This window comes from Vombatus ursinus, unplaced genomic scaffold, assembly GCF_900497805.2.
Source record: "Vombatus ursinus unplaced genomic scaffold, bare-nosed wombat genome assembly UNPS02005459.1, whole genome shotgun sequence".
NCBI classification, from domain to species: Eukaryota; Metazoa; Chordata; class Mammalia; order Diprotodontia; family Vombatidae; genus Vombatus; species Vombatus ursinus.
The window spans coordinates 10,557,641-10,578,677 of NW_020945237.1; the positions used below are offsets into that span (position 1 = coordinate 10,557,641).

The window sequence follows — 21,037 nt, forward strand, 5'->3', positions numbered from 1 at the left end:
TGCTTACTTCTGTTTTTTTTTTTTTTTGTAGTAGCCTTGGGGCCTTCTGAAAGCAGAAGGAGAATACAACATCTAAGATCTTCTGATCTTAGGGACTCCTGGCCTCACCCACAAACTAAAATATATGGTCTCCAATAACATGAAGTCCCCTCCATTTTCTGACTTGTACACACCAACCTAATTGGCTGTTTTTGCTTTAAGAGTAAAAGGAGATATTCAACATCTTTTGAAAAAAGGGAGATTCTGGAATGACCAGACAATTAAAAGGTTTAAAACATTTTAAGCTTCAGATTTTTCCCTCTAAAATTTGATAATTGGTCTACATTTTTCGAAATCATCAAACCACTTGAAGTTCTTGGCAACACACCAAAGGTCAAGGGTCACTGACAGCAATAGAATGTATTTAAAACTCTGGGGAAATGGGAGCAAGCTGCCTTTATTAGGAGCATTTTGATTAATTTCTTTTTAGTAAGTTGGGCATAGAAATCAGCTCATTTTATCTGAAAGATAATGGAGAAAACATTCTTTAAAACTGATAAGTAAAGAAAGATGTTTTAAATGATCAGCTTGAAATATCATACTTCTGATGAAGCATGAAAATAATTAGAAGCACTTTTAAAATGTCACTTTTTTTCATCATACCCTATTTCATAAGTTAGTAAAAGGAAGGCTTTGCCTTGTCATTTAAAACAACACAAGTTTGCTGTTTTTTATTTTGGTTAATTGGAGGCTACGTGGTTGTGTAAGGGTAAATTGAATTCAAACAATGGTTTGAGTTGGAGGAATAGGCTGTGCTTTCAATAGAAACAATCTGAGAGGGGCCAAGCAAATTCTCCTGTGTATTAATTAACTCTATCAACAGAGGAGATTTCATGGCAATACATCTGCCCCTAGAGGTTGGAGCCAATGGACGCAGTATGGCAGTTGACTAAGCCCCTGTAGAATCGGCCTATGTTTTCTTCTACTGCCAAGAATGCTTTATCCTTTATCAGAACTGGATGGATGAAACATGCAGAGAATTGGGGTCTCTTCTGATTGGATCGTGGTTGTATGGCTACAATCTCAGCCTCTGTATTTCTCTACTGGGTTTTTATCTGACCATGCCACTTTATACATGAGGTCTGGGGAGGAAGTAGATTGAAGTTATTTGTCTGCAAAAATCTTTTAAGTAAAAGGCTTGTTTGATTCCCATATGTAAATGGAGACACACACAGAAACCGACATGCCCATTGGTATACACACTTATGCATTTATAAATGCAAACTGTATATAGTTCCCATACTCATGGAGAGCAGGTCCAATGGTGGTGACATCAGAGGGCCAGGTGTATGTACATACACTTTGGTGTAAGTATTGTGAAATCTTGAAAATAACCTCATTTTTGTGGATTCATTTAATTCTACAAAGTTCTGACGAATGTTACTTAAGTGAAAAAAAATCCTTTGTATCTCTGGTGACACTCAGTCTCATTGATTGCAGGCCAATCAACATTTCTTTGTTCTGTGTGGAAACAACTTCAAATGGGGCAGTCTGGGCAATGGCAGTAATCAATCCCCCTTTATTCTCAGCTGTTCTTAAGTGAGGGGAGTCTTGTTTCTTATCTGCCAACTTTTTAAGTAGAGTGTTCAGCTGAGATAGTCTTGAGTGGGAGAAAGGGAGTATTCTGTAGGCCTTTGATGGAGTTGTCAGCCCACAATCTATTTTTGTCTTCCATATAAATGAACAAACAGATTGAAATGGTTCCTGCTTTAATAGAACTAAAAGTCTTACCCTACCAGTTAGAATGTTAACAAGTCATTAATTAAGCATGAATATTGCTTCACTAGAAGCATTACTGCATCATTCAGACCACAGTCTTCACTGGGACAGCAAGGTGGTACAGAGAATAGAATGCCAGGCCTGGAGTCAGGAAAACCTGAGTTCAAATCTAGCCTTAGACACTTCCTAGTTGTGTGACCTTGGGCAAGCCACCTAACCTCAGTTTCTTCATTTATAAAATACAGGTGATAATGGCATCCACCTCCCAGAGCTGTTGTAAGGAGTAAGGATTAAATGAGATAGTATTTGAAACATGTTTAGCATAGTGCCTGGCATACAGTAAGCACTCTATAAATATTAGTTATTATTAGTGCTACTACTAACTATTATTACTACTATTAGTACTAGTACTACAACTATGACTACTATTACTACTACCTCTCACATCAGTCAGATCTGACTCTTTAAACCTTTAATTCTATATATTGATATTGCTACTTATCTAGTTAATCTAGGAATTATTTTATATTTGTCATCAATAAAAATTTGGCTTTCACAGGCTGTTCTAGGGTATAAGGCACATTTCTTCTAGGGTAGCCAGAAATATTTCCATTCAATTCAACACACATATATTAAGCACTAACAGGGTTGTTACGAGTTGCTAAAAAGATAATGTATATAAAGCACCTGGTACATAGTAGTCACTTAATAAAATACTGATTACATGATTGTTTTTGCAAACTTTAGAGAGTTTTATATAGATAGATCAATAGATACAGATACACTCATATATATTCATACATACATACATATGTGCACATATATGTGTAAATACATAGATGTATATGTGTATATGTATTTACACACACATATTATTATATGCAATATTGATATTGAAAAGACAATCCATTACATTGAGGAGCAGCATGGGATCATTCAAAGCACTGTCCCATATCCCAAATGAAATCTAACCTATCCTTTTCCTTCTGTTTAATCCTGGGTCCAACTCGTCATTCTGCAGTGACTCTTCCAAATCTGTATAATGATATACTAACTCAGTGGACTGGCCATCTAATGATATAGCATAGTCTAATTTAGGTGATATTTATCCATTTACTTCTCTTTGTATGAATTATTAGGCAGTTTTTTATGGATTATCATATATCTCATTGACCAGGCTCTCTAATGTTTTGGAACTTGCTCCAATCAGTACATCGTCCACAAATAGGAACATCTGGAATACTTCACCATTTATAGGGAATTTCTCTTCCACTTGGAATTTTTGCAAGAAATCTTCCATGACTTTATCTTTGAGTACAGACATTCTTGGCTTGTGCCTTTTTCTCTATTAATAAACAGAGAGCCATTGGATAGAATTGTTTCCAAGCCTTCATTTGACAAGGAATCGTGTCTAGTCTCAACATATGCGTGATATACTTCTCATTGGGGGAAAGCTATTAAGGCTGCATTTTCCCCTACTAAATCAAATTCTTTTTTGGTGATCCACAAAAAATAAACACAAAAACATCTTGTATTCATTTTCTGCATCTTTCAGCCAATTGTGTGATGGTAAAGTTATGGTCTCCTCTGCAGACCTCTCTTCTCTTTGTATATTTCATTCTTATGAAGATTTTATAGCGACGAATAAGTAAGCACATGAGTCAGTAGTTATTTTATTTTCAATATAGGAATTCTTCTGGCCCTGTTATATGGTTGCGAATCTTAGAACATCATGAGCTCTGAGGAATAAAACTTGTGGGAGACCCAGAGGACATTAGTTTTCCATGGTAGGCACAAATAAGTCATGGTTTATGGTTATACACTTGTAGGATCATAGATTTAGAGATGTAAGGGGATATGAGGACATCTAGTCTAATTCCTTCACTTTACAATTGAGGAAGTAAAAGCCCAGAGATGCAAAGCAATTTGCCCAAGGTTACCCGGGTAATATGTGACAGAACCTGAGATTTGAACTCAGTTTCTCTGACTCCAGATCCAATATTCTTTCTTCTCAAGCATATATTTAAGGCATGATTTAAAAGCAGTCAATGAGAAATGAATGATCAGAAGAGTACTCCAGTAATACCCCACAATATATGATCTAAGAGAACAACTGTAAGCATGTTAGTGGAACTTCTATAGAGGAATTGTGGGACAATTTGTGGGAAAAGGATCAATAGAGTAAGGAGACACAGAGGGGGTCACAATTTGCACATGTGGAAGAAATATTCCCATTGATGACCTCACAGATGCAAGAAATTATTAGCATAGTGCCTGGTATATAGTAGGAGTTATATAAATGCTTATCTCCACCCCTACCCATCATGAAAACCTTGAACTAACAGTTCTTACATCCAGGATAAGCACCATAAGAACATGTCTAGGGTAAGAAGTAAGAAAAATTCAGTTGAGAGAAGCAGAGAAGAGCCCTGACACCTTAGGACAGAAGGCCTCATGATGGAGAGGTCTTACACCCCCCTATTGTAGGGAGATCTAAATCCTGGGACACCAGGAAGCTGCTCCTGGCTAGAGGAGAAAAGAGTGGGGGATGAGCTCATCGGGGATGGGGCCTCATTGATAGGAGGGAGGGAGAGGAAAGTCAAGGAGGAACTATATCATCATGTAGCATTCTCTTTTAAAGAATTATTTCACTAACTAAGTTTGTAAGTTCAACTATTTCTACCTATTGAAAGAGGATATGTATTGCCAGTACTCTCTGGAGGAAAAATACCCTGCATAAAATCCTCACTCACTCCTCTTGTTACCATTGGATACAAGAGTACATAGAAGGCACCGCGCTAAGCACTGGGGATACAAGACAAAAACAAAACCATCCCTCCCTTCAAGCGTTCTGCTTTTAATTTTTGGAGAGGGAATATGTTAAATGACCTGGTACCTGAGAATTCTTATTGAATTCTTTTGTCTTTCAAAAATGAGGGAGAATTTTTCCCACATAAGTTGATTCACCTTGAAATCGTATGAGCAGATGCAGTATTAAGTTCGCTTCCTGGAATAATCATCTTCAAATAATTATTGAGGTACTCACATGCATGAGACTCTCCTAGGCATTCATGCTAGGCTTTGGTAGATAGTTTCTGACCCTGATTTTGTATCACATTTCTTAGCTTATTCTTGTCTTTGAAACTGTTGCTACTATTTAGGACAGGGTTAAAGAGAGCCATTCCCTTTAGAAGAGGTGACACTGGGGACCACTGTCTCAGATTTAGTAGGGGTCCATAGAATTTAAAATATGGATAAGAATATTTCCCTCAATGAAATTACCACCTTCAGGGAAGAAAATATAAAGAAAAACCCCATTAATTAACATTTGGGCAGAGATGATCTATAGATATAGTTACCATATACATACATTAGCACCTAGCATGTGTGTTCAGTCATTTGTCAGTTGTGTATGACTCTTTGTGATCCTTTTTGGGATTTTCTTGGCAAAGATACTGGAGTAGTTTACTATTTCCTTCTCTGGCTCATTTTACAAATGAGGAACTGGGGCAAACAGGGTTAAGTGACTTGCCTAGGGTCACACAGCTAGGAAGTGTCTGAGGCCAGATTTGAACTCAGGAAGAGAAGTCTCCCTGACTCCAGGCCTGTCACTCTATTGCAACACCTAGCTGCCCAGCACCTAACATGGTGTCTTACATGCAATAGATGATTAATATTAAATTGAACGGTGCAGAGTAGGTGCTGAATAAATAAATCTTTGTTGCATTCATTTAGACTAGATATTCATAGAAAGTACACAGAGAGTGAAGGGGGAGAGAGGGAGAGGATAGAGGTACAAGGCAGAGGTGTTATGGCTCTACCTTTTTTATGTTATTTAGATAATATACTTTATTGAAATAGTATCACTTGAATAGGTTTTGGACCGTGGCACAAAAGTGGCATGACAAGAGGATGAAGGGAGGCTTCCTAAAGGGTAGAACGTCATGACCTATGCAGTTGGTAACACCTTTTTAAAATGTATTTTTAATCTAACTAGAGCAGAAAGTGTGGGGAAGAGAATGATTGGACATTTTTGAAATAAAAGAATACTAGCGTACTTTGAAACCTTAGTTCCTAATATGTCTTAGCTAAATAAATTTGGGAAAATTTACAATATAATAATTGAGAAAAGTTACCCTATAAACTTTGTTCAGAATAAATTTTAAGGGGCTAGGACTATAGGTAGCTGGGGAGACTATAGTTCAATTGGATTCATACTACTGTTCCACTTGGCTCAGATTTCTACATTCATTCACTTAGTCATTAAATTTGTATTTGTTGAATATTTACTACGTAAAATACCTTGGGAATGTGGAAGTAACCATGACACAGGATCAAAATTTCATAGATTTAGATCTGGAAAGGACCTTCAAAATCACCTAATGCTTTTCCTTCATTTTACATTTGAAGAAACTGAAGTCCAGAGAGGTTAATTGACTTGCCCAGAGTCACACAGATGTTAAGTGGTTGATAGTACATGCCTAAAAGCAACTTGCAATTTAGTAGGAGGAAAATCCTGTATATAATTTTTTATATTTAAAATAGACCATCGTGTGTTAAGGGGGCATGTATATATTACAGCAGGACAAAAAACTTATATTACCTGTTTTTTCATTTAAAAGATATATTTTTCATGAAATATGAGAATATTATGGACCCTAGAAAAAAAATTCACTTCTTTCAAATCTTTATGCAAATGCGGTGACAATGACAAATAACAATTCTAAAATCCTTGCCAAATTAGGCTGGATCCCATTGGTACTTGCTCCTAATACATGATTAAGGTATGGTTAGGTAGTGAATGACAGTTTGACAGTTTGGAATCCAGGTGGGGCTTGCACTTCTTCTGTGCAACTCATTTTATAGTGTTCGCTATTGCATATTAACAAGCTTGGGACATGTAATTTAAAGTAGGAAGCTAAAATTTAATTGTCATTGGGGAATACTAATTAAATCTTTCCACAACATTTTAATCAAGGTACAACCATTTTGATTCTGAGTTCTTCACAAATACGAAGGTTGAAACTGGCAGTAAAACATGTAAAGCTAAGTCAGTACAAAAGGGCTAGGGCATGTGTTCATTTGGTGGCAAAGAAACAGCTAATGGGAAAACTGAGAGTAAAACTCTAATATAAGATAAAGTACTAGAAAGGGCACTGGACCAGGAGAGATCTGGTTTCATATTTTGACTTTGGTCATGTATTATTAGCCCTTGATGAATCACTTACCATCCCCAAGTTTCATTTCCATTATGGGTATTTCATGGTGATAATGCTACTGGTTCTATCTATCTCTCAGGATTGGAATGAGGAAGGCACTCTGAAAAACCTTAAAATGATATTTTGAAGTGAATTAATATTATCTCTTGAGCTGAAACACTAAGAAAAGGGAACAAGTTTGAGACTGGCAGCTTTCATGGACTCTGAACTGGTTTCCTGCTGGGTTATTAACAGGGGATCTAGAAAAGAACAAAGTTACAAAAATAAAGGGATAGATGTTTAAGGATGAAGGAAACAATGGAAAAGGATGTGAAAACCCAGAGCACCTGAAATGGATCCCCTCTGTGCCTTTAGAAAAGAGTTCTATTCCTGGCAGTCTTTCTTTTTCCAGTTCCGTGTTCCTTTACAACTTTAAATTTTGGTGGCCATCTCTTTGTGGGAGGATTAGATGTCCATTTTACAAATTCAACATATCGAAATTATGTCAGCACGGTATGTTCAGCTATGAAGTTGTAGGAAGACCAGCTAGTAGAGAAATAAGAAGTGATTTTGGGAAAGTCACTTACCCCCTCTCGTCCTCAATTTCCTCAACAGTAAAATGAAGAGGTTGAACAAGGTGGCGTCCATGTTCTCTCCTGGATCTAAATCTACGTCTGTATGATCACAGTGGTGTGGCCTATCTCATACTAGCTAATGACTATTGCTCCACCAACTCTCCTGTAACTTTTTCTTTGCTGTAGAGTCAGTTACCAGACTTACTGTGGTGTTATAATTATTTGATAACTGTTCTTTGTATTGGAGACCTTGGTAAGAATATATGGAGGTTAAGAGGGGCAAGAGATTAAAGTCTCTCTGAATGCCTTCTTCCTCTAAAGAAAAGGGCTATTACTGTGATAATAAGTTATTGTTAATAACATGAGTGTAAGATGAGAAGATGGTCTCTAATATTGGGATAGGATTAGGGAGGTATGCAAGGAATTAGAGGGAGTGTTTGTGTGTTCTTAGAGGTGGTGCTTAATGTTTTATGGGGCCCTGCAAAGACAAACAAATTTTAGGTGGGTTTGAATGTGCGCTAATCTGTCCCTTAGTGAGCTACATTCTGCGTGGAAAATAAAGCAGTAAGATCAAAGCATCACAGAGCTAGGGATGGAAGAGGCCTTGGACAACCTCTTGTCCAATCTTGTAATTTTTACAGAAGAGGAACTTGAGTCCTAGAGAGGATAAGGGACTGATCCAAGATCTCGTAGCTAATAAGCATCAGAGGTATGATTTGAATAGGGGGATCTTTCTGATTCCAGAAAAAAATGATCTATCCACTATTGGTGCATGTCATAGAAACCTAGATTTAGAGCTGGATGGAACCTTAGAGATAATCAAGGCCAACTCTTCATTTTATAGATGAGGACACTGAAGACCAGAGAGGCTAAGTAACTTGGGCAAAGTCACCCTGAATGTGACTCAGAGTCATGACTCATAGTCAGGCCCTCTGGCTCCAAAACCACCACTTTTCCCAGTGTACCATGTGCTCTCCTGAAAACCTAAGCTCCTTTATAACGCTAGAGGCTGCAATTATATAAGTGATAAAGAACACAGCATCATGTAAGCCTTGGAAGTTCTGTGATGCGTAAATCAAAGAAAGTGAAAATTGTCCAAATAACAATTCATACAAATGGATGTGAATATACAGGGTGTCCCAAAAGTCTTAGTGCAGTTAAGATTGAACAACTTCGGAAGTATAACTGCCACAACCTTACAAATATATCACTTGAAAATGTATCTACGTTTATCTTGTGCTTATTTAATTGTGTGATGTTTGTAGAATGTTTTTAATTTTAAAGTTGACAAGATAGGACATCATGTCATTATGCATTTTGTGTGTGTGTGTGTGACAGTTTCTGGATACCACTTTCTCAGACTGGTGGATCAGCGGGGGAGATCCTTGTACTTGGCCACCTTAGTCACCTGATCTATTGCTATAAGTCTTTTTCTTGTGCAGTTATGCTAAAATTGTCCTGTATGCATCAAAGCTTCATTCTTCGAACTATCTTAAGGCTAGGGTTACAAATATAATTCTTTCAGTCACTGAATAGCAATTAATGAGTTTTACAAAGGTCAAAAATTGACTAGAGGAACAAGGCATTGTTGAATATTAATAAGAAGTTAACATTAAAAACTATTAAATATCTTTTCAAATTTTTAAATGTTTGCAGTATTTTTACTTCTGAAGTTATTAAAACTTAAGACTGTCCTAAGACTTTGGTGACATGGTGTATTTGAGAACTGAAAATTTCTTTTTGAAATATGAAGTTGGAACGGCTTGCTTATCTCCATGATTGCTTTATAGAGGTGTCCAGTTCCAGCTATCTACTAAAGAGTCTATCCATTTCTTTTTTTTTTTTTGTGAGGCAATCAGGGTTAAGTGACTTGCCCAAGGTCACACAGCTTGTACGTATCAAGTGTTTAGTCTGAGGCCAGATTTAAACTCAGGTCCTCCTGACTTCAGGGCCAGTGCTCTATCCACTGTGCCACCTAGCTGCTCCCTAGCCATTTCTTTAAAGTCATGCCTAGGAACCTGGGTGACAGGCTTCCAGGGGAGAAGAATTCTGGGTCACCTTCACAGGAGCAGAGTAATAACGCAGATGACCATCCTCTTGCAGATTTGTAGATTTTTCTGGTAATACACTGAAATGTCTGCATACGTCTATTGTGTGCTCTCTGTCTCTGGTGCTTTAGTTCAGGAAGAGAAACCAATGGGATTTCCCAGTTCTTATCCTCCTCCACTGCAGTATTTGACTTTACAGACCATTCCCTCTTTATTATTTTTCCTCCCTTTACTTCTGTGACAATGAACTCTTCTGCCTTTCCTCCTATTCCCCTGGCCTCTCTTTCTGCCTTTAATTGTCTCCTCTTTCTCTTTCAGCTTCTTCAACAGAGGCATTCTCCACAATAGAGAGCTCATTTCTCTCTCTCTCTCTCTCTCTCTCATCCCTCCTTTAATGCTGTTATCTATGGATGATTCCAACTCTCACTTTTATGTGGATGACTACGAAATCTCTAACTCAAGTTCCAGCCTTTGTCCTGAACTCTAGGGTTCTGCAATTTTAGCTACAGAGTTGATGGAGAGTGTAGAACACTGGGCTCATAGTCAGAATACCTGTGTTTTGGGTCCTGATTCTGCCACTTATTGTTATCTGCACAGTTTTGAGCAAGTCACATGATTCACCTGAGCTGAAGTTTCTGTGCCCACAAAATGGGCACAGTAGTATTTGCACAACCAACTTTACAAGGTTATTATGAGAAAAGTATTTTATTAACTATAAAGAATTACATAAACTTAAGGGATAGGCACTGGAGCTGTGATTTTACTCGTATAGGGAATTCCCAGGTAAGTGAACTCTCTATTAATGTAGGTCAGCCTCTGTTTTGCAATTTAAAGTTTTAGAAAGTTGCCTGGGGAATGCAGAGGTGATCTGCTCATGATCACATAGTCAGTATGTTTCAGAGGTAAGATGAGCACAGGTCTTCTAAGGTTGGCTGCCTATCCACAGAGCCAGGTTGCCCCTTAAGTTATTATTGAATGTCAACCAACTGGGTAACTGATTTTCCTGCTGGCATTTTGAATACATGCTGCCTCAAACATGCTCTCCATCTTGAGTTCCTTTTTATAGTCAGTAGAACCTCATTTTTCCCCAATTGTTTGTCCTCAAAAACTCAGTCAGTCATCTTTGACTCTTCCTTCTCCTTTATCTTTCTTTTACCCAGACTCCTTTCTAAGCCTACTGGACTTGATATTGAGTTTTATTGTAATATTTCCATTGAGGGTACTTCCATAAGGGTTTTCTATTCTCTTTCCATTCCCACTATTTGTTACCATACTACTGCTGCAGGCTCTCATTAGCTTTTTCCTGAATCATTGATGTATTCACCAAAGTGTTTCTCCTGACCCTTCTCCCTCTACTCTTTTATTTGCCAATCTATGTTTCACACCACTGTCAGGCCATTCTTTATATGGTGAATGTCTGAACACGTCAGTCCCTTGCTTATAAACCTTCAATAGATTCTCATCACTTATCTACTAGATAAAGTAAGACTCAAAGCAACCCACTTCTCCAGTCTTTTCTCATATGATGTTCCACATGTATTCTATGTTTCATCCTACTCTCGACTATGCACATTTTCTGTAATTAATTTTCCATCACCATTTAGGGTTTCCTATGTCTAGCATATATCCCCTCAACATCTCTGCCTGTTTCAGTCTTACCCATCCTTCAAGATCCATCTTTTCCTCTCTCTTCTTCTCATCCTTCATCTCTTCCTCCTCTTCTTTCTTTTTTTCCTTTTCTTCTTCCTCCTTTTCCTCATCTTTGTCCTTCTCCTTTTCCCTATCTTACAAAGTGTTGAAATGCAGTGGCCATTCACAGACCAGATCCCACTAGTGATCAACATGGGAGCTTTGAGCTGCTGTTTCTAACCTGAGCCAGTCTAGTGGACCCTCATCCATATGCTTCCCATATTGGTATCATACTTGGTATGCATACTTTGCCAGCCTGCTCTTCAGAATTCCTGAGCTCAAAGAATTCACCAGGCTCCACCTCCCCAGTAACAGCCCACATTATGGATGTGGGTTACCATGCTTGGCCCAAATAATATTTCTTCAACAACGTTTTGACTACTGGTCCAACTGAAAATAACCTTCACTTCTAGGAGGCAGTTTGATATAGTGTAAAGAGTGCTGGATTTGGAACCAGAGGACCATGGTTCAAAAATCTCCATTTGTCAATTATTATTTATTTGATCTTGGGAAAGGCACTTAATCTCTCTGGATCTGTTTCCTCATTTGTAAAATGTAGGGACTGGATTAGATTACCTTTAATGAAATCCCTCTGAATTCTAAATCTATGATCCATTGAACTCTCAGATAATCTAATCTTATCTATTCTTATCTCTTATGTAATCTACCTTTGCATAGTCTTTCTAGGTATCATAGCCTACATTGTTTTATAGTTATTTGTGTGCCTCTTACCTATCCAAATGGATGGTCAGCATCCTAGAATCTCAAATAGGGACTGTATCTTTTTCATGTTCACATCTCCCATAGCACCTTACACAAAATAGTTGCTTAATAAGTGCTTGTTGGTTGAATGAAAGTTTCTCTACTCATCTTTCTTTGGGTGATGCCTCTTCCTTGAGGAAGAGTAAACTGAAAAGGCTGAAGTTATACAAATTATTTTACGTCATTAAACTATGTAATATGTGATTGATACATGTTACTATGACATTTTTCTATATTCTCTTAAAATCTTTCCAACAGGTACGGTTTTGGTATTATTTGTCCCAGAATTCACAGCTCTCAGTTTTCACGAGGACATCCATCGATGGTGAGTTACAGAAGCATGGTGACCTGCTAGGACTCTCCAAATCTCAGTGGACACAAGCAAATATCCCTGTTTATTCTATATCTGGAGAGTCATTTCTGCCTTTTCAGGTGAGTAGTGAAAATACCATCAAAGTAGTTTATTTGATGTTGTCATATATGTTAATTGCCAGATTTTGTTATCCATGGAATTTATTACAGTATCCGCCCCCATCCATCCATCCATCCCTCCCTCCATCCATCTATCCATCCATCCACTTTTTCAGCCATATATATGGTACTTTATTATACAGGAACAACGAATGTGTCACATTAAAGTATAGGATATCAGTGGGGGGCTAGCGAAGATTTTTGTACAAGAGAGTGACATAGTCATGATTGTGTATTGGGAAGATTCATCTGGAAGTGGTGTGAAGAAGGATGATTTGGAGAAAAGCAGGACTGAAGTCAGGGATGACAGGATTTAAAGCAAGTCCTCCTTTGATGCTTCATGTTATATGAGTTTGAGTTGGTGTTCTCAAAGATTATATGAATGGAGCAAAAGCTCTATTAGTCCTACTAAGTATGAGAGGTAGGGGTTAAATAAGGGACTATATAATTCTTGTCTAAGGGCCAACCTAGATAAGCTGCAAAAGATTCACCAAATCAAGATAATGGATCTTTTGATTATAGCAGTTCTCAGAGAGGGTAGTATCTACTAAGTCATTGAGGGCGGCAATCTACCTCAGTGAATGAAGAACCCTTACCAGGAAAGCATAGATTGTCAAAATAAGTTTAACATACATGACCAATATTCTATCAATTAAATATTTATAATATTACAAACTGATTATCTACATTTATTAAAAAAAACCCCTACCTTCATGGATTCTGGTGGGAGAGTCAATCATTTATTTAGCGAAGATTTATTAAATCTTCATCACGTACTAGACACTGTGCTAGGCACTGGGGATACAAAGAAAAGAAAGAAAAGAAAATATTAGTATCAAGGAACATAATAGGTAAGAGGCTGAAGGAGAGGTCATGAAGAGTGTGAGAGAGAAGAATATTTTGGAAAATCATTTTATTTTCTGCAAGAAATAATGTTGATATTGAGAGAGGGAAATGATAGTAGATCAAAATTCCTAACTTTGACTTATCCAGTCCCCCAGCTATTAAGTGTCTGTGGCTGGTCTTGAACTCAGGTCTCCCTAACTCCAAGTCCTGAGGTCTATCCACTATATGACTAGCTGCTTCAAAAAACACATAGGGCCTCTACTCAAAACCTTTTCAGTTGTGTGTAGGATCTCATAGAGCTTTCAATCTGCTGGTTTAGCTTTTGAGAACCCTGGGTCATTCCCATGCTGTGATGTGGTATGTGACTTAAATGAAGTTACATAATTGTATAAGAAAATTCTCCTAAGTCAATGGTCTTCAGGCTTTCTAGAAGTCCTTTTACTAATAGTAAAGAGGGAGGCAATTCCAGAATTTTGGTTTCTCTTCTCATAGAAGCAAAAATCAATTTTGTTCTGAAAATCTGGTCTCAATAGTAAAGACGTTCTTAATTCTTCAAAGATCTTGGAATTGACTTGGATTACCAAATTCTCCAATCTGAGGATGGCTCTTGGTTAATCTGAAATTTTTAGTCCGCTCTGGGTGGCTCTGGGTGGCTCTGGGATTTCTCTAGTCCGGGTTGTGGCTTCACTAATACATTTAATAGAGAAATAAATTTCTCACGATTTTGGTTGTAAGTCATTTTAGAGTTGTTGCACATATCAGGAATTTATCCTATTCCAAGGTTCTTAGATATGTAAATATATTTTAGTGCCTGGATGCTACCAAATTTTATGTCCTTCTGAACTCACCCTTTCTGACCTCTAAAATCCATGAGATGTTATCATATCAGTTTATTATAATATATCAATGTGCTCAGTTCTTAGTCATAGCAGACTAATGTGAAGGCAGGCTTTTTAAGGTCAGCCTTATCCAGTCTGGGAATTTTAAAAGGCTGAGGCACTAACTGGTCTCTAATGGGCTATCCTTGAATGTATGCATATTTAGAAGTCAAACTGATGATTTGCAAGAGTGTATCATTTCTCATGTCTACAAAACTAAGAGGCTAACCTTCAGGTTTCTTCAGCTTATTATAGAAGGAAGAATACTGGGTAATCTTTGAAGTTTTTCCTCTTTATTCTAGCAGTTATAGAGTTCAGAAAGCTTCCATGTTTTGCCATATTTGTAGGTTTTTTTATTGTTTTATTTTTACAAAAGAGCTCTAAGGTAATTAATAAAGATATTTTTAAATTCAGTTATAAATTCTGATTTGCTCAGATTTCTCATTCGCTATACTTAAAGAAAACTAAGAGTGAAGGAATGAATGAAACGTCATTCGTCAAACATTTATGATGTATTAGGCACTATGCTAAACATTGGGAACATACAAATATGGAAGAGATATAGCCCTATCAAAAATTTTCCATTTTAATGGGAGGTGGCAATGACATATATAGGTACGGAAGAATGTTTTGGTCTAGGAAATTACAAGATTGGAGAGTGGAGTCATAAAGCAAGTTAATTGAAGTGCTTTGTTCGAAAGAAATAGGATTGTTAATTTTATTATCACTCTCAGAGAACACGAAGGGGCTGAACAATGTAGGAATATGGGCAGAGGCTGGTTAGGTATAATAGTCTCATATTATTACATATAATAATTAGGTTAGCATGGGCAGAGGGTTAGGAGTTCCAAAGCTCAGTAACTGAAATCATGGTTTCTGGAAAGACTGTGTACAGGGTCCGGTAACAAAAGGGTGATGTGTTAGGACCATGTCCCTTGTGAAAAAATATAATAATGTAATATATACATGGAGCAGTGGAAAGTATCCTGGATTTGGAGCTGGAGGACTTAGATTTAAATCCTGTCTCAGTTGCTTAGTGTCTATTTGATTAGCAAGTCAGTTGCCATCTCCATTTCTGCATCATTCAGTGAGGAGGTTGGGCCAGATGTCTTCATCTAGCTCCTCTCTAGCTCAGAATTAGAGATTTCATGAGTTCTCTTTCTGAAACTCATGTCCCCAACTTTAATAATGAGAAAACACTATAATATCAGATTGTAAACTCTTGAGAGCATGGGTTGTCCCATATTTCCCAGTACCTGGCATATAGTAGGCACTTAAATGTTTCTTGATTGACCATCTGTAATCTTTAACATTTCCGAATGACTTGTGAATATTGTATTGCTTCACAGGCACACATCTGTGGAACCTCACACCAATACCATATTGATCTAGGTTCCTTGTAGATTTACTAGTGTTATGAATAATGTATGTCATATAAAATAATAAATTTGACATTTGTGTTTAATTCCCTACAATAATGACTGATACAAGGTGTCAAGTATTTACTGGTATCAATAATTATAATCAATATTGATTTCTTGACATTATTTGACAATTTCACTGGAAGTCAAGATTTATAGGCCAGGAGTGAAAATGTATTCTTTCTGAAATTGCTTGGTTGTCAGAGATCTGATTCTGGGCCTTCATTGAAATTTATTGTGTAAGGCAACACTTCTACAGTATTTGCTCTAACCCAGTGGCCTCTTTATCTTGTTACAAAGAGATCATTCTATTCCTGTTTTCCTTCCTTTCTGCTTATTACTCACAGTCTATTTTTCTACCTATCTACTCTTCTTTGTCTTCTCCTCTCTTACCTTTCCCTTTCTTCCTCTCAAAAGCAATCTACCCAAATAACTATGATAGAACCAAAGGCTACCTTAGCCTGTTGAGAATTTCTTTGGAAAATCAATGCTCATTTTTCCAAAGACGAAAAGTGAAGTAAACATGACTTCTGCTTAAAATGCAAAATAACAAACAGGAGTTTTTAACTTTATATGTGTAAATATAATACTTGTTTTGGGAATCTGGGTCATCTAAGATTGATTTAATTTTCAAATTCTTAAATTACATTCTGCATCTCTGAAAGTGAAGGCTTTCCCTTTTTTCTAGTGTGCCTTTTGTTGAGGCATCTTTTCTGAAACTCTCAAAGCCTATTCTTTAGAAAACATGTTGAATGATCAATGGATTAATTTCCTATCAGAAGAACTGCCTTTAATTTGAACTCAATAATTCTAGTTGGTTCAACTGATTAAATTTAGGAGTTGTGTTGTTGTTCAGTCATATCCAAATCTTTGTGACCCCATTTGGGTTTTTCTTGGCAAAGATACTGGCATGGCTTGCTATTTCCTTCTCCAAATCACTTTACAGATGAAGAAACCGAGGCAAAAAGGATTAAGTGACTTGGCCCTGGTCACACAGCTAGTAAATCTCTGAGGCCAGATTTGAACTCAGGAAGATGAGTCTTTCTGACTCCAGGCCCAGCACTTCATCTATTTATTTTCTTATGTCTTGAGGTGAGAATTGATCTCTAACCAAAACCTTTAAGGGATACCTTTTTTTTTTTTTTTGAGAGACAGACATGTGATTTTATTGATACAGGGAAATTCTGCCTCTACCAATGCAGCTTATGGTCTGTTCAGCTACTTCTAGCCTTATAAAGTTCCATGTGTCCCTGAGAGGTTAAGAGCCTTGCCCAGGATTACACAGTTTGTGTGCAGCAGAGGCAGGACCAGAACCCAACTGTTCTTTGAGGACAGCGGTCTACAGTTTTCTGTCTACTTGCTACATCCAATGGCCTCTCCCTAGGTGGGGAGGTGGGACAGATTTCTTTTGTTTCTTTTCATTTGTTTAAAGACATAAGTACTGTAATTAAGCAAATAGTTAACAGGATTATCTGTATTAGTGTAGGAGAACAAAGTTGTGGATAAATTTTATATCTTTTTATTTGGATTTGGAAGGCTGATGTTGAAATATAACTATCTGAACCTTTTTGGCAATTTTCTTCAGGAAGGTAATGTTGCCGCATTGTAAAGACCCAACTGAAGAGAGCCAAGAAATTCTCCAATGCTCCAATTAGTCTTGGCTTCCTTTCTGAGAACAGAGTGTTCCTCCCAGATTGATGCAAAACACCAATCTGAATAGAGCTATTACCCTTTCAATCCTCCCCTAGAGCAGGGAAAATGATTGCTTTTGGCTTTGCATAATGAACCTGAAAGCTCCATGAAAATAGTAATAAAAGAAGTTTGAGATGTTAACAAAGGAAAAAAAAAATCAAGTGAGTAGAGTAATTGCTTATTTGCAGTAAACTTTAAAAATTTGAAAACAAGGTTTCCTGTAAGTAAACTACAATGTGAAAAAGTTCTCTTTTGATAATAAGGGTTGATGACAATTTGTAAAGGCTGTCTTTGTTAAAAAAACATTCAGTCATTTAAACCTGAGCAATAACGGTATACATTCAGGTGCAAATGAATAATAGTTTTCAAAAAAAGATTATCAAGAACCTTAAAGAGCCAATAGGGTCATATTGCTCCCAGTCCCAATCACAGTCACAACTGCATCAGTCACAATCTGGCTACATCAGTCTATTGAATAGGATGTGTTCTTTCCATCCTCAAAAATTGAGCCAGTGTGTCTGAATAAAAACAAAAGTCAACAGGCCAAGACTTTACTGGAATGTTTAGTTATGAGCTGAGGATTCCACGTGAGTGTGGAGACCTATTATTTTGGATGACATGGTTTGTTGGCCACAAGAAAGATGGGTATGAGGAAGAAAGGGTCAGGAATCCCTCACAAGTATTTTGGGTAAAGCACATGAGGATCTACTTCACCTAGTATCAGCTTTGCTAGCCACACACTATTAATATGTCTGTGTCTTTGAGTAAGTGGTCCATTTAGGTTTGGGTTTCTTCCCTTTCTTATGATCTTTATACCTTGAGATTGGTATAGTTGTGCAATTAGTTGTCATAAAAGTGTTCATATTCAAGTGATATGATGGGAATGAACCCCTTGGTATGAGCATTTAACATGGAAGGAAGGATGCTACCCAAATAGTTGTTTCCAGGGTGAGTGGAAGCCTGTGTTTGTCAAAGCTCCAGCTTTTGTTCTGTTATTTTACCCTTGTTCCCTTTAAAGCTTGGAGAGTGGCTCTGGCTTAGGCTCTCTTCTTTTGGGATTCATTGCTCATCAGTAGCCATAGTTTTCACTGCTTCACCCTTCTCTGACATGCCCTGTGCACATCCTTACACACTGAATAGGAAAACAAAATACTTTGAAGTCAATCACACAGAAGCCTTCTCTTTGATTTGCCTGCAGATTTGTATCTCAGTGTCAAAGACCTTCCAGGTGGTGCTTAGGACTTATTTAGGCCAAGTCAATGTGAAAAGTTTCTGTAATGGATGCAGTTTTCAGTGCAGTGATCTAGGGGTTTGGCAAATTGTATAAGTAAACATGTCTGAAATGAATTTTCTGACAGGGCCATGATCTGGCTAATTTATGTATGCCCTTCTCCAGAAATGCTTTTGAAGTTACTCCTGATGCTTCTTCTTCTTTTTTGTTTTTGGTTATCATTGGTTTGTTTTATTTTTTTAACTGGGGAATAGGGACTACACTCATGATTTCATTGGTCTAGAGAGAACTCCCAGGTGAAGAAACTCCTTTTTCCAATGCTGGTCAGCACATTGCTGCAACATAAAGACTTGGTGAATTGTTTAGAGTCCTGAGAAGTTGTGATTTCCCAGGGTTATATATTCAGTATTAGACATGACTCTTGCATTCAGATCTTCCTGGTTTTAAGGTTGGCTCTCTATCCTCATTTATCTGAGAGGAGTTGCATCAGAAGGTATTATGAAGGAAGTATATACAAATACATGTGTAATATGTTGAAAAATCACATCAGTAGTTGATAAGAGTGTTAGATTTAATTGCATTTAAATACATGGCTTAAGGTTGTTTTAGAATATGAATTTTATTAATGAGTGGCTGTGGGGTTAGTGTTTGTGTTATATATCTTTCTAAGTGTGTTTATGTATATCCACAAATATATATGCATGTATTTACATATTCCTGTATGGAAATGTATCAGTGCCTTCAGCAGGCCCATTACAAATTAATTCATGCCTCAATTAAATTGAGTTGTAAACCACCACAGTTGATTACCAGAAGTAGCTCATTTACAATGCAGATCACTCTTAATGGTTCCAATGGGAAGTCATCCCTTCAGATGTGATGAATGTTGCCATTTTTCTTTGAAACAAGGTTATCTAAGTTATGAAGGTGACCTAAGTCGCTGTCAAAGCATTTTTGGCCTTCTAAATGTGGGATTTGGTTTCCTTGGTTCCCAAAAGAATTTCCAGAAATTGAAAAAGGGAGCAGATGCAAAAGATTCTCACTTCCCATACTGGGAATTTTCTAGAAATGCATTTTTTGGAGGATAAATTTTGTTTCTTTGCCATTACAGGTCATTTTACAAGCCACCATTTTTTCAGAAAATGCCACCGTTGCCATAGATGACATCAGTATAACTCCAGATTGTGGCATTTCTCTCAAGTCTCTTTCCAGTACAAACATCAAAAGCAAAGGCAAGCATTTTATTCCTGTTATAACAACCGTTCAGCCCTATTTAACAGTAAGGAAAAAAATGCCTGAAAATCACATTATTACATATCTTTTTGTTACACTGATTTGGAACTTCTATTGGTCAAATTATAACATAATTTCAATGAGGGAAAACATATGTCATAATATGCTTCACAAAGCTATGGGCCTACTTCCTGACATGAGCATCATAAAGAGTTGTCATATAGTAACTGCTCAATAAATGTTCTTTCTTTTCTTCCTTCCTCCCTCCTTTTCTCCCTTTGTCCTTCCCTTGTTCTCTTTTCCCTTCCCTTCCTTCATTCCTTTCTTTGTTCCTTCATTCCTTCGTTCTTTCATTCTCTCTCTCTTTCTCTCTCTCTCTTTCTTTCTTTCTTTCTTTCCTTGTCATTTTCAAGGCAGCGGTTCTTGCCCTGTGTCCACAGACACTCAAGTGATTCGAATAAATTACAGAGGGTCCAAGAATTTGGAAGGGAAAAATAATTCAGTAGAGTTGGTTTCTTTTGTAATCTTATATATTTTATTTTATGTATTTAAAAACATTATTCTGAAAAAGAGCATAGGCTTCACCAGACTGCAAAAGGAGTCCATGACACACACAAAAAGGTTATGGATTCTTGCTTTAATGAAAATAGTTCCACAATAGGTTAGAAATTAATTTTACATACCCTTTCAGACAGTCCTGTGAAAGTTGTTTCCTATTAATATGAATTTGACAGTGTAAATGAGCATATAATGAAATTCATATTTTAGAGTAGGAGTTGAAAGGAGTTAAAAAATCATCAATTTTTTTGTCCTCGTGATGCTTAAGTTTATCTAGATAGTAAAAAAAGGTTAATGTTAGAGTGCTTAAATTTATACACCTCTAAAGAATGGTTGGAACTTGGTTTATATGTTTCGTTATTTTGTGCATAGAGAATTGAAGACTATATTGATATAATAAGGACAAAGTGAATCAAAGTCATTAATCTTGTTTTCTTGTAGTCTTGTTTTCTGGTCATCTTAACTATTCTACTTGCCATTTGCTGTCTTCTGTTTCTCAAGCTGTACAAAGATTCTAATACCAATCCTTCCCTTCACCTTCTTTGTAATCTTCATTTCTTAACCCTTTCCTACTCTATTGAACTCTTACTCCAACTCAGTCCTCACTTATTTCCATTGAAGACAAGTGGTCCCATGATTTACTGCAGTTATGACTCAGTGTCCCCAATCCCATAATC

General features: G+C 37.0%; 1 protein-coding gene across 1 annotated transcript in view; it reads left to right on the top strand.

Moving 5' to 3' along the window:
* Positions 1-21,037, top strand: part of MALRD1 (MAM and LDL receptor class A domain containing 1) — an 832,608-nt gene that overhangs the window by 149,298 nt on the left and 662,273 nt on the right. The window contains 2 exon segments of the mRNA XM_027847861.1: positions 12,289-12,462; positions 19,681-19,801. Coding sequence (XP_027703662.1) covers positions 12,289-12,462; positions 19,681-19,801 — 295 coding nt within the window.